Source organism: Diachasma alloeum, unplaced genomic scaffold (assembly GCF_001412515.2).
Source record: "Diachasma alloeum isolate Michigan unplaced genomic scaffold, Dall2.0 Dall_scaffold_00336, whole genome shotgun sequence".
In the NCBI taxonomy this organism is placed as follows: Eukaryota; Metazoa; Arthropoda; class Insecta; order Hymenoptera; family Braconidae; genus Diachasma; species Diachasma alloeum.
Window position 1 is genome coordinate 685,737 of NW_021680475.1, and position 14,870 is coordinate 700,606.

Sequence of the window (14,870 nt, forward strand, 5' to 3'; positions counted from 1 at the left end):
TTATGAAAAACAGGAGACTCTCATGGGTTTAGAACGAGGCTTTTGGGAAATATCCGATAATTTCGAAAGACTCTGGGTATTATAACTGAGTATTGTTTTTTTTTGGATCTCAACCAATTAAAGTACCGAACCCGGGACTGTCAGAATACGATATTTCATAAATTGCCGCAGATATGTGTGATATAATTGACATAAATGTCTGGATTTAGATATATTTTTTCCACGGAGGTAATTATACTCAGGGTATAGATCACTCGAATATAGGCTAATCATCACGATTCGTGCGATCATTTTGACTGTAATATTGTACGTTTTTTCCCCACTGAACTAGCGCAATTCAAGCCGAGAGACCTATAACTTCTCACTCCGACAGTGAGTCTGCTCAGGAGCGACGTGCACTAGCCCCTCGGGGCTTAATTCTCTGCAACCTTTTTCCGTCGATTCATTCTGTAGTAAGACTAGTTAATGATCAATGCGAAGGCCATGCCCAGAGAAATCATCATCATCCACAGGTAAAAGAGCTTATCATTGCGTCAACGCATGATTTTTAATTACGAAAACAAAACGGTCCTGGTCGATAATAACCGATGAACCTGCTCGTTAATGTAGCTCGGGTGTAGTTATGTACAATGTATCGGGAAAAGTAGGTTTTTGTTGCAACATCCTCACGGTTTCATTAGTGGATTGGAAAATACCAACGACGGTGGTCGAATAAGTGGTTAAGTCGTCGCTCCTTGGCTGGATGAATGGACCCGCGGGGCCCGCGTTCGAGTCTGACTTCGAGCGATTTGACTTTTAAGGATATCCAAGTACTTTGGCTATTTTTTCTCCAGTGAAATGATTTTCTACTTTGGTAGTGAAACATCAGAAATTTCATTGGAGCCCCATTTGGCCCTAAGTTTCCGGACATTTTACAATAATTTAATTATTTAAACTTCGCAGGTGTAAATGAGAATCTCGATGTTGAACCGTTAGAAAATATTTTAAAAATCTGAAAAAAATTGTCAAGGTTGTTTTTGGAGAAACATTGATGAAATAATTAAAAAATTGCAATTTTCAGTAATTACGAGCATTTTAAATAACTCGGATTGTCATCAACTTTCACCATTAAAATTATTAAAACTTTCATTAATTTTAATCATTTCATTGAATACACGCATTCCTATAAATAATTTGTAAACAATCAATTTTCTACCATAATGTGGTGACTGTGTCTCCATGACAAATTCCCAACGATTATTTCCCCAATTTATCCAAATTTCTAAATCATTCTATCTCTTTCACACAGAAAATTAACACGTAATCCTCAAAACTTTCCTATCATATACAGTTCATCCTCATTTTATTCAGAATGGACATGAAAGCTATGCTTACACACACCACTTACGCCCGTATGCCACAAGACGCGTTGATAGAAATGAAATGCCTTCAACACTTCCATCACCGCAGTGATTGATGAGGAATTCTAAGTATGCATCACCGAATATTCATGAATCCAATTCGGAACCGACATCGCATTTATTGAATAAACACGAGAATCGAGATCAAAATATTCTCATCAAGACCTTTACTCATCCAGCGCCGAAAGGCATTTACAACATCTACCAAACTTTAAATGTTAAAATTAGTGTATTCAATGAAATTATTACAATCAACGAAAATTACAGAAATGTTAATGGTTAAAATTAACGATAATTCGAATTATTTCAGCACTAAAAACTTTTTCCAGTACACAGCAACATCTACCAAATTTTAACCGTTAAAATTAGAGTATTCAATGAAATTATTAACATCAATGAAAATTTCAATAATGTTAATGATTAAAGTTAATGATAATTCGACTTGTTCAAGCGCCAAAAACCTTTCCCAGTATATCCGTACACTGAGAAAAAAAAAATTTTTATCAACATCACATCATTTACTTGAGAGAAGCATTTATTTTTTCAAAATCATATTTCTCCAATCGAGTCATCAAAAGAGGGGAAATTATATAGCGTTCCACGTCTTTGTGACGTCATAGGAAATGATTGGATGGAATTTGGATGAGATAGGAGCGAATCCGGGATTATTCTCAATCTGACTAATCAGAAAATTTTTACTGAAAAAAATGAATAGTCCAGATCGGGATTTGAATCCGGGACTTTCCGGTGATGCATCGAGTGCTCTCCCAACTGAACTATCCGGACATGAATCGAGTCTCTCTGGCGAACCTGATGAGGTTTCAATTCAGTAGCGAAGTGGTAAAACGGTACAAGTCAATTTTGACTACACGGAGAGAAATATTCCATAAAAATGACGTATCTTTTCCGTAATTTCGGAGCGCAATGTGGTCATACGAAATTTTACGGAACTGTCACGGAATTTTTCCAGAGCGTTCCGTCATTTTTATCTGAATCTTCTGTAAAAATTTTGATACCGTCACTTAAATTTTCTGAGTCGATTCCGTAATTGGTGAGCGAACTGTGAGTTCCGTAATTTTTACTGAATATTTCTCGTCCAATTTTCAATGAATATCTCGGAATTTAAGGGAGATAGCAAAATTTTTGTTATAATCTTTTTTGTAGAGCTGATTGAGTGCTATATCAAATGTTATTACGAAAATTTCGCTCTCTCCCTTAGATTCGGAAATATTCCTCAAAAACTCAACTGGGAGATAAGCCGACTTGAACCGTTTACCACTTTGCTACTGAATTATGACAATGCTATTGCTCTAGAGGACGACTGTGTTGCACATGATCTTAGACAATTATCCATTTTTTCAAAATTTCTTATTTTCTATTGGGAAGAATTTCGATTAATTTTTTCATGTTTGTAATTATTGAGGGAGTTCACTCAAGGTTATAACTAAAATGATCATCTTTTAGAGCAATATAATTGTCATAATTGAAACCTAATGAGAATTGCCTGGGAATAACTCTCTCCACTGAAGAAACACGGTATTGAAAAAATAAAACACTTCTCTCAAGTAAATGGATAGATTTGGAAAAAATAATTTTTTTCTCAGTGTAGATCAAATTCTTTGTTGATGACATCGCCAGAAGGCGATTCACCAAAATTTAAATTTGTTGAAGGCGATTCATAGGGCATTTGAATTTTTGAAACTTCGAACAATGTTCCTTTTCCGCTGAAATATATATCATTGATGATATTCATCAAGTCTGGTGGACTCTTCCGTAGATGAATAACACGTGGATGTACCTCAATGTCAACTAGTAATTTTATGCCTGAAGAGAGTGTATTGAGCAGCTACAGCGTGTTGGGTAAACCTCCCAGTGACATTTAAACGTTAGATATCCCAATTAAAAATCAGCATTTTTTGAGAAAAAAACTGGAAGTTATCAGTCGAAAATGGAATTTAATGTTTACAAAAGGAATAAATCTCTCGGGATGACGCAGTGTCGTGCTTTAACATTCCGTGACACTGCGGACTAGAATCCGGTGGAAAAAAATTGAGCCAAGATAGTATATGAACACAAGATTGATCGTAAATTTTTATTAATGGATGGAATTATCATTTTTTCTCAGTTCATTCGTCCCGGCTCTTTGTGATGACCTCTCACAATCTAGATTCTGTTATGACTCCGAGGTATTAAAATAATGGCTAGTTATTAAAATAATTGAACATTAATGTCTAGTGGAATTTATCTGTCTGGAGGGTGTTTACACGGAGAGAAGGCGTTTTCATTGGGATATCACATTGATAATGGAGACATTAGCCTATTAGAATTTTTTAATTTAGTATCCGGGCACTGGACAACGCAAATTCTTCTGCGCTCATCTGACTTTCTGCGCCGTACATTAAGTGAGAGTTGTTTGGATGAACGAAATCGTACCATTTCAGGATGAGAATATCTTTCAAAAATAGAACCCGAATGGAAAATAATGCGTTCGAGTTACAGGTTTGCTGTCGCATTACCATTGTTATGCTATCTGAAAAATGATGTCTTGTATTTGAGCATTAAATCCTCTTGTTAAAAGAAGGATATAATGTTTTTGGTCATCAATTTATTCTGTCATGCTTAACTTAAGAATATTTCCATTTAAAAAAAATATTTATAGGATAAGATATTATGCATATTTATTTTCATATATCCATTGAAAAGAAATTAATATGCTTGTGTCCCATAAATAAAATTTTTATTTTTTTTAGTCGCTTGAATGCGATGTCTCTTTCAAAAGTTATGAATCTTTATAAATTCTACATTTCATAATAATTATTTCAAAAACAAGAATAATAGGGAATGAAATTTGGCAGGAGTACTGTATATCTAGTAGTTTGAAATGCAACTGTCAAATGATTTTTCCCCGACAACAAAATCTAGTGTGGCTGAGCTAACATGAAATGTACCATAACTCCCCTGGAATTGCCCTTAAACAGAAACGTCAACAGGAAATCCAAAATATTCTCAATTCTTGGTTCACTTACCTAATTATTCTCCACAATCACACAATAGTCGGTCCTAGATTTCTCCACAAGTTTTACGCATCGTGTATTTCATTGCGAAAAGAGGATGATTTCGACACAAATGAATTCCCCCTTTATCGATCAATTCTCCTCAATGAAAATAAAAACGTGGGGAACATCTCTCGAAATTTAGTTATCAATTCAAATTTATCCTACCACATTCTGATTACATAATTGTTTTTTCAACTTCAATTTTCAACCTGTGGTTTTTTTCAATTCCATTTTATACAAACGACCCCAAGAAAGCCTCTCCATTCTATCTCCAAGGATAACCACCGTGAAAATAAAAAATAAAAATCAGAAGAAACGCCTTCTAAATTTAGACTCGTTTACACAGAAGAACAAAAAGATTGGAATGAAAACCGGTTTTCCAATTGAAAGCGTTTGGGTTCGAAAACTTTTGAAGATGCCCTCTGACAAAAAAATAACATAGGGGAGGGAACAAATCTACTATTCAGAGTTCATTTGAAGTTTATAAAAACAAACATATTATCGTAAGACTGCGTCGTAGGAGTCGTAAGGTAACGCAAAAACAAGGTAAAATGGGCTCTTAAATTTCTTCCTCAATTTTTTAGGTTTCAACAGTGTTATTCAATTTCTGAAACACTCGTCATTACTGCCATTTTCAAATTGAAAAAGAAAACCATTTTTGACTTTGTCGTGGGCGGTGGTAAATCAAATTTTTCTTTGCTCATTTATCCTCCCCTCCCCTCGTTGTTTTATGGTGATCTCCTTTGGGAGTAGAAAAGTAGCCACCCTATACGAGTTCATCAGGTGTCCATAGTGTCCAATGAAATAATTTTCAAAAATTTGAAAAAAAAAATTTTTTTCGTAAACTTTGAGTGTCTATTTTACTCCACACGTCCATATTGCCCCACCCTCTCCTCACGCATGAAAAAATTCCATAGAAAAACGAATTTGCTAGAAAATTCTATTGGGATTCTATTAAAATTCTAGGGAATCCTCGTTAAAATTCTATGTGTTTTTGCGCTGATTCTATGAGATATTTCATAGAAAAAAGTCAATAGATTTCGATTTTTCTACATGAATACTCTCTTGGATTTTTTTCTATAATAATACTTCGGCATGAATTTTCCAAATTTTTTCACTCGGATCCTGTAATTGAAAACAAAACAAAATACAGTGGAAAAAACTGGAGAAAACCTGTGCCCATTAATTTTAATAGAAAAAATGTTAAGAAAAAAATTCAACCAGAAAAATCGAAATCTGTTGACTTTTCCCTGTCAAATATCTAATAGAATCTGCGCAAAAAAACAAATAGAATTTTAACGGGAATTCCCTAGAATTTTAATTGAATGCCCATAGAATTTCTGGGAATTTCAATAAAATTTTCTAGCGAATTCGCTAAGGTTTTCTATTAAATTTTGTAACCACCGTCTAAACAGTTCTAGGTCGCAAAAACACGTCAACAAAGTCAAGAATTTGAACAACTATAATTAAATATTTTATTCACTTAAAAAGTGGTCAGTTGAAATATACATTGATCTGCATGAATAATACATCTCTTGGGTCTCACAGAGCCCAAGGCCCTTACAGTGTAATCTCTTTACAATTTTATTCACTTTGTTTTACAGTCCTTCAAATATCAACAAGTTTGGAGATCTCCTTTATCTTCTCGTCGCGCTCTGCTCCGTCAGTAATCAGAGCAGTCTGCATCAGTCCCTTCATCTTGTCAATCAAAAGTTTCTCCTTGAAAAATTGATACCTACAGACAGAGAAGTACCCCAAGGTAACAGCCCCGAAGGTCCCCATCGCCGAGTGAGTAGCTAGACCAATTCTACTCGTGAACATGAAGATAACAATTCCAGCACCAACTCCACTTAAAATTCCATTGATGCAACTCTGCTTGAAACACGGCACCTTCGTCATGTCGTGTCCAAATATCACCAGAGACTGTTTGTTTGCCTCATTCTGGGCGATCCTCTCCTGAATCTTCTTCTCGAGGTCGTCCATGGCTATTAATTAGTTAATTAGCTGGGTACTTTACACTTTGGAGGATTTTTCGAACACGACTTGTTTTGATGGATTTAGGTTATGTGATGGTTGTTATCATTGGCTTAACCTCCACTGAGTACTTGGTACAACGGAGGGTTCGACTTTGCCGTTGGAGCAAGTGAAAACACGTGGGAGAGCTCTGTAGGTAAGTGAGGAGGTGACAGGAAATTCAAATTAGAGTTTAGATTTTTCATTTATTTTCTTTAGTCCATTTAATATCCATTTTCAGGGTTACGGGTGTACTTCGTGCAAAATCAATTCAAATTATTGTTTTTGTCTGAAATTCAACGTAAGTGAGGAGTTGACAGGAAATTTAAATTATAGTTTAGATTTTTCACTTATTTTCTTTAGTCCATTTAGTCCATTTTCAGGGTTACGGGCGCACTTTGGGCAATTAACATTAAAATGATTGTTTTTTTGCAAGAAATTCAATTCAAATGTTTGTCTTGCGATTAAATTCCTATTGCGTTATCCATCAAATAGAAATAATAATTCTTTCCATGGATTCCCATTACATTATACTCTCCACTTGGACTACTGAAACCCAAATAGGAACAAATGGTGTTTTGCCATAGGTAAGATTTCACTTTTCAAGGGAATCTAATTAAAGATTATCATCAGGGAACTTATTTATTTCAGTTCAAAGAATTTTTTTTTCAGGCACTTTTCGATGTCGGCAAATTTTCTTGACAAAATGAGCTAATACTCATGATAAAAGCTTTTAGTTTTTTGTCATATGTAATTTTTACATTTAGACCTCTACAGAAATTGTAATGCTCATCTACAGGAAAAACGACCGTCATTCTTGAGATCGCATCATATGAACAAAAAATGAAGATCTTGGGACAGTCGTGTGACTCACAAATTGTTTAATTACAGATGATAGTCACAAATACACCTATGAAAAAATTCAATAGAAAAACTGAGCAAATTCGGTAGAAAATTCTATTGGAATTCTCTAGAAATTCTATTTGTTTTTTGCGCTGATTCTATGAAATATTTAATAAGAAAAAGACAATAGGTTCCGATTTTTCCATATGATGATGATGATATTCACTTGGAATTTTTTTTATAAGGATACTTAGAAATGAATTTTCTCCGTTTTTTTCTATTATTTTTTTTCAAACGGTTAATGATTATGCAAATTGTAGTCAATTCATCTATATACATGCATAATGACGGTCATGAATGAAAAAAATAGTTTCATGAATATAGATGAAAAATACTTTGATATTGTCATTTCTAAATGCGCATTAGATTTGTACGAAATCAATTTGAATAAAAATTGATGAAGAAAAAAATTAAATTCCATCTATACAGAATTCTGTACAGATTGTAAAGTTCAACAAATTAAACATTTACAAATTTGAATTCTACAATGTGAAATTTAGATTGCGCAATGTGTAATTGGGTTGGTAAATATCGATTTAATAGAATTTAATCTGCATATCTTTTAATTAAAATTTCTGAAGGAAAAATGTGTAGAGGGTGTAATGCAAATGCTTAATGCAAAATGACGATGCAAAATATTAGATGTGTCAAAAAATAGGTCATGTTGTGGACAGAATGTCATGTCAGTTATAAAATATACCCAGGAGATAATGATGATTGAAAAACTTCATTTTCCCTCACCATAAGAATTTGAAAGAATCCAATTTGTGATTTCAATTTATCTTATTTTTATTTCGTTCAGATAGTATTCAACGAATATATAAAAGTATATCTTAAATATGAATAATCATGGATAATATCATAGCTTCCAGAAGACTATGAACTTTCAGGCTTGATGCAAAAAAAAGTAAACTGGACCCCCAGATACTCCAAGCAATGATTCGTAATTTGAATTGTCAATGAAATAATTTGATAACCTCGTCATTCCTGTAGCTTGTAGATCCTGGTGCAGACGATATCGTCGACAGTCATAATCTGTAACAATTAAATTCAATGGCTGTGATTCACTTGATCGAGACCTGATTGATGATTTCCGGCCGCTTCATGGCCCATTCACACGATCGAGTGACTCTTGCTTTCTGATATGCGGGTCAATTTGATGGATAAGTATGGCGTGACCGTGGTCCCACCGTTTCTATCCAATAGAATATACTCGAGTTAATGTTAGAGTTATTCAATAGAAATAATCCCAGGAGTTGCGTGCAACCTCATCACCCGCACTAGGAGAAAATTCAATTTCAGGCCACGTACGTGCCTCAAAATGTACTGATAATTGGCGGTACTTTTGATCAATCAGCTGGTCATTGTTAGAGGAGTCATTCAGAAGACCATTTTCGAAGAATCGAATTATATACGCGAGACGGAGTTGATGCAACCACAAAAAACGTCCATTTGCAGATTTGCATTGACCTTTGATAAATGAGAATTCCGGTACACGTGCTTATTGTTTTTATAGAAATACCGAGTGCATTCCGAAGAACTTTTTTCGTGTCACGGGACCTAAAAAACCCCCATTTTCTCGGCGCTGCGCGAAACGCGAAAATTCATATACACACTTCGCCATGGAAAACATATCACCCTCCCCCACGTGCTTGCCATCCGCGCCTTCGGCTCGGAAGGCAATCTTGCAAGTGGGGGACGGTGATCTGCTTTCCAAGGCTCGGGCATGTAATGTACTAATACTGGTTTCTATTGATTTTTTTTAGTTCTTCTGCTAAGGCTATTTAAAAATTTCGCAAATTGTCTACGTGTCTTTATCGATAGAAATATCAAATGGAAAACAATGTATAGAAAAATCGGAAGAATTGCTGTTGAGATTATTTCAAATTCTCCAAGTTTTTTTTATTGAATTCTTTAGTGCGAAAAGAATAATTCAGTGGAGGAAACTTTGAAATGACTTATTTAGGCCCAGGATTCCTGTATCAAACATCTCAATATTATTTCTTTTATTGGCTCACTATTTTATATTATTTCGTAGTGATGTTTACTATAGAATATTTGTTATTGAAAGTTTTTCAATAGAATAAGCGAAAATTTAATGGATTTTTTCAATAAAAGATCAAATGTTTAAGAAAAAGATTAGGTTTTCAACGAGATTTTTTTGGTCGAATATCTCAATATTATTTTTTCTTTTATTGGCTCAATATTTTATATTATTTCCCAGTGATTTTTCTATAAAATATCTCCTATTGAGTGTTTTTCAATAGAATGAGCGAAAAACTGATGGATTTTTCAATAAAAGTCTAAGTGTCTAACGAAAACATTAGGTTTTTCGAAGAGATTTCTTTTGCAGATCTATGTTTTCCATTCCATTGCAGATTCCATTCAAGTTAAAAAACAAATCCTGTTCATTGCATTTTTTTCGGTGTGTGTTTCGCTTTAAAAGTTAATTCTCGCGCACAAAACACTGTTATTCATAATTATAGAATCTCCCGAAATTTCCAGGAAAGTGGCCCATATAAAAAAATTTAATGAGTTTATAAGAATCTCGAACTTTATGAGAATTTCATTGGAATTCTATTGAAATTCGATTCACGTTTGGATAATTTGCATTAAAAATCCCGCAGCCTTTCCATCCGATTTTGTCACAGACACTTAATAAAAACACTCAATAGAATTTATTTTTCTATCGACTTATGCTTTTGAAACTCTTGAAATTATTCTCTGAAAAATTTTCAAGTTTTTTTTGCTGCTTTCATTTCTCGCTTTTCATGAAAAAATCCAAAGAAACAAATTGTACGAGAAGGCCAGAACAGGATAAGTGATGTAGAAATTCATCCTATTTGATACACTTTGTTCTTCCTCATTCTCAGATCCCCGAAACTGCCAATTGCAACAGCCAATGCCTCAAAAATCAGTAAATTAATCAATTGATTGATGGGAAATTAAAATTTTCGCTGACGCCAACTCATGATTGGTTGAATATCAAAAAATATCAACCCGTCCATATGCAACCGTCCACATATGTTTATAGTTGCGGCACTTTATCAACAATAACCCCCCCCCCCCGCCTCACTATCAGTGTAAATAATGGGAAAAATACGGGAGCTGCAAGAATTCGTTTCACATAATGAAAAAAGTCGATTACTAACGGCTTTCATCTCGTTTGCAGTGAACTCTCGTTCGATGGTGGTAGTCTTGTCTCCCTTCTGAATATGAGACATCTTGTTTCCATCCAAGGTGATGACACTCTTGACCTTGCGGCCGTCCGGAGTCTCCTCATCGAACTCCTCACCGAGTTTAAATTTAATCTCCGTACTCTTGAAGGTGCTTGTTGTCTTTAAAGTATAAGTGTCATCGTTTTTGGTAAGCTCGACAACTGGGCTCATCTGAGCTCCCATTTTTCGGGTCATCAACCCCACACCTGTAATCAAACAATGATTACAGAGTGTAATTAATGAGATGAGAGGTCTTTGCACCCACCGAGGGCCTTCATGTAGTCGTCAAACTTGTCGCTAGACACGAGCTTGTATCTTTTTCCGAGTAAACCGAGCATGTTGAATTGATATTGCGAGACTTCTCAAGTGCTCTCACTACGACTGGTAAATCGGCACGGAGTAAGTGGTCGATACCCATTTCGATTTGTTATTTGGAATTAATCAGTTGTGACGTCTTCGGCGTCTCGCGAAGATAGCATACGAAAGCCATTGAAGTTTGACCTACGGACTTGTACGGCAAATAAACCCGGCATTTACATTCCTCTGGTTGACGCTTTAGTCTATCGCGTAATCGAATCAATCATTTCCGAGAGTGAAAATAGAGGATTTTATTATTACTCATATAGAAACTTCATTAAAAATACGTTAGGATTAATGGCATATTTCAACATCGGTTCAACTTTTTCTTGATAAAATCACCTGCTACACACAATGGGTTTCCTTCATTTTTCGACACGTCTGACTTTTTATATCAAGACCTTGTATACCGAAATTGTAATCCCCACATTCTAATTACACGATTTACAGATTTAATTCTACAAAATTGTGATGTACCATTCTAATTACACATTGTACGATCTGAAATCCACATGGTTCTATTCAAACTTGTAGGGTTTTAATTTATTGTGCACGATTCGGCATTTATAATTCAAGTACCGTCATAATGATCTAGTTTTGAAAACGGCATTACTTTACTTATATTTTGAACAAAATTATCTTGCGGGTTTTGTTTGCTACTTCTGAATGATTCGAATAATTAATGAAACAACTGAATCAAACCACAGAAATTTTAGAAACGTGTATGCGTATTTTTCGGGAATACGTCACTGATTACCTAGTATATATCACTGATTTTCAGATTTCTTGGACATAGATAAGAATGACCCTAATCATCAGAGATTTTTATCATTGAAATTTAGCGATAAATTTCTAAAAAAATAGAGATGGGTCACAGAAAATCAGTGACATTACTCTGAAAATTAATGATGTCACTGAAAATGGGTGACAATATATCTGAATTTTAGAATTTTGAATACAATGAACATCGCAAATATAAATGCCTAGTAATTTCGGATAAATTCCTGAAAATCAGTGACATGTCCCTGAAAATCAAAACTTTTTTCTTCTCGGTGACTTCATTGTGTATCATAGGTCACGTATGAAAAAAATTCGTAGAAAAACCTAACGAATTCGCAAGAAAATTTTATTGGATTTCCATTGAACTTTCTATTACTTTTTGACCGATTCTATTGAAATGTTCAATAGAAAATATTCTATAGAAAAAGTCGATCGAATTCTATGTTTCTATATAATTTATTCTATTGAGATATTTTCTATAGAATTTCCTCGGCTGAAATTTTCCAAGCTTTTTGCGTTTGATTTTTTTGATAAAAAGAAAAATAGAACGACAACTTGGAAAATTTCAGCCAAGGAAGTGTTATAGAAAATATCTCAATAGAATAAGTATAGAAAAATAAAATTCTATTGACTTTTTCTATCGAATCTTCCTATTGAAAAATTTCAATACAATCGGCCAAAAACTAACAGAAAATTTTATAGAAATCCAATAGAATTCTCTAGCGACCTGACTAGGTTTATCTATTCAATTTTTTCGTGCGCGTTTTAGCGAGAAAATGCTATGCCGATATTAAAGTATAACGAAATTATCGATGTGGAAATCGAACATCTCCACCCGTTTTCTTGATACGAAAACATGTACTCGAAAGAGTACATTGATGTACATTGATGTACTCGTCAGATCCCCGGTAAAAAGCTTTGAAAACTTTCCGTCTAAAATTCTCCCAGAAAAAACCGCAACAGGATACGTTACATAAAACTTCATCCTGCCTGATAAGCTCTGTTATTCCAAGCTACTCATCATGAAACTACCGATTGTAACAGTGGCAAAACCCACTGAATAAACCAATTAATCCCGTGGCTTTTCGACGAGCAACTAAAATCTTAATTGATGTCACATGACGCACCGTCAACAATCTATGATCAAAATTCCCCCGAAAACGAGGAATTTTTAATAACCGAGCAAATGGAAAGACATACCACATATTTGTATGTAAATCCATTCAAATATCCCAAGGTCACAAGAGCGATGCATATAAAACTGGATCGTGCGACCATTTCTCGATGATCATTTTTCGTAACTCGATGCGCATACCGCGAGTCGAGAGAGCGCGGTGGTCGGTGAATACTCCTTCCTACATGTATTACGCCACCCGGTAATTTTCGCACGGTCGCGTGTTACCGGCTCGTCTCGCATGCACAAACACACATGAGCAAAACGGAGTCTTTTGGATTATTACAACTGAATGTAACGATGCGCGAAGTGTGTGCATGGGAAATTGTAGGTTAGGTGGGTTTATTTATCCGGAGGTGTGAAGCCGGTTGATGGGAAACACGAGGCGGTTCCCCTGGCTCTTTCCAACAGCGCAAAATTGACCGTTTAGTGCTCCCGAAAGCTAAATTGGAAATCGACCAGCAATGCGGAAGAATTGAAAAAAGGATCAGGGTGCACGCCACTCGTGCACGCAGAGTCCTCAGTCTTCTTCTTCTATTTTTATGGCACTGACTAAAATATCCTGAGGCCGCTGCATTGTCGCGCTAACAAGAATTATCGATTTTTGAATGGGGAAATAAACGGGGGTGCATCGGGTGGGCGGATTCCTGCGGACGATGAAGACGTTGGCGTTTCATTTCCCCTGTGGGATGTAATTTATCAATCAGCATGAATTGCCAGCGTGTCCGGACCACTGCGCTATTTCGAGATTATTAATTTCCGTATGTTATGTGTATTCCATCACAATATCTTCGCACCCGAATTTACGATTTCTCCGTCTGCCACGTGGTGTGCGCTCGATTAATAACGCGGTTTATTTCAACAGGTCATTAATGTGTGACAAACTGCAGTGCGAATGCAAATTGAGATAAATTTACGGTGATTTGTACGTACCTAGGGCTTTCATCATTTCGTCGAAATTCTCGCTGCTCGAGAGCTTGTATTTCTTTCCAAGGAAATCCGCCATTATTAAGGTGGATTTGGGTGATGCGTTAATTGATTGAGTGCACGAGATTTTAGGGATCACGAGGGGTCTTCACGTTGTTCCAGCCGGGCGGCAACTGAACCCCAGCCGCCAAGTACAGACTGCCGGTAACAGAGTTTGCGTTTATACGGGGCAGGATCACCTATGAAGCGCACACAGATCGACACAGCGACGCTGCATGGGGCTCAAGTGCCTATAGTTATGCTGGCGTACTTATTATTATGCGATTGAATCGGGTGGAAGTGGTGAAAACGTCTCCAATTAGTGATCGCGATGGATTTTTGTCTCTCGACATTTTTCCTCAGATGATTGCTGTTTTTATTCTTCACCTGAGGACATTAATTGTCGCCCGATTGACGAGTGGAAACGAATTTCCGCCCCTGAAAACGACTTCGTCTTTCTCACTCGCAGACGATTTTTTTCCTAAAGGCATCTCTGTCACCAACCCACCAAGGTCGATGCTCTCGTGGAGAGACGAGAGATGTGGGCAACTCAATGGCTGATTCACCATTGGTGGATTGAATTCGCGCGGCAACCACCCTCCAATCGCATTTTTTGTAGAGTATCCGGTGTATTCGGGGAATTACACGACAGGATTCTAAACTCCTGGTACCCAAAGATGAACCCGGAAGCTGAGAATTTTTATCTCGTCTTGGAAATGAAAGAAATTATTACGTCAGACGGTTCGTGATATTTGACGTTGTCCTCGGGGAGTGAATTAAAATGGAGAGTGATGGTGATTAATTTTTTTTTCATTCCGCGTTTTGGTGGAGTGGAGCTAACACGCCATTCACTGACGCAGTTGCCGGGTGGAATCAATCGGAGTGCGCGGAGGAGCTGGCACTGCAGATATTTCGGATTTCAGCAAAAACCAACTATAAAAAAGTCATGAAAAAATCCAAGTAAAAAATATGAGCCATGAAAAAATGATAATTTATTGCCCGG

The 14,870-nt window shown here is 35.9% G+C and overlaps 2 protein-coding genes across 3 annotated transcripts; both read right to left on the reverse strand.

Annotated features, from left to right (window-relative positions):
• Window positions 1-5,907: 5,907 nt before the first annotated feature.
• LOC107040474 (cytochrome c oxidase assembly protein COX20, mitochondrial) lies at window positions 5,908-6,572 on the reverse strand. Its single transcript, XM_015260571.2, has one exon. It carries the CDS (start codon window positions 6,437-6,439, stop codon window positions 6,065-6,067), a length of 375 nt encoding a protein of 124 aa, XP_015116057.1. The 5' UTR covers window positions 6,440-6,572; the 3' UTR covers window positions 5,908-6,064.
• A 1,564-nt stretch (window positions 6,573-8,136) lies between these two features.
• LOC107040451 (fatty acid-binding protein, heart) lies at window positions 8,137-14,030 on the reverse strand. Of its 2 annotated transcripts, none has more exons than XM_015260542.2 (3): window positions 13,835-14,030; window positions 10,525-10,796; window positions 8,137-8,407 (listed from the first exon to the last, which is right to left on the reverse strand). In XM_015260542.2, exons 1-3 carry the CDS (start codon window positions 13,905-13,907, stop codon window positions 8,354-8,356), a joined length of 399 nt encoding a protein of 132 aa, XP_015116028.1. In that variant the 5' UTR covers window positions 13,908-14,030; the 3' UTR covers window positions 8,137-8,353. The 2 variants fall into 2 exon arrangements, with proteins under 2 accessions (XP_015116028.1, XP_015116027.1); XM_015260541.1 differs by lacking the exon at window positions 13,835-14,030 and adding an exon at window positions 10,856-10,976.
• Window positions 14,031-14,870: the final 840 nt, after the last annotated feature.

Bases quoted from the DNA above. Each gene is read 5' to 3' on its own strand.
- LOC107040474 (XM_015260571.2), bottom strand. From the start codon at position 6,439: ATGGACGACCTCGAGAAGAAGATTCAGGAGAGGATCGCCCAGAATGAG.
- LOC107040451 (XM_015260542.2), bottom strand. From the start codon at position 13,907: ATGGCGGATTTCCTTGGAAAGAAATACAAGCTCTCGAGCAGCGAGAAT. The intron at 10,797-13,834 runs GTACGTACAAAT...GTTTGATTACAG, and splicing joins CGAAATGATGAAAGCCCTAG to GTGTGGGGTTGATGACCCGA. The intron at 8,408-10,524 runs GTTAGTAATCGA...TAATTGTTACAG, and splicing joins CTGCAAACGAGATGAAAGCC to ATTATGACTGTCGACGATAT.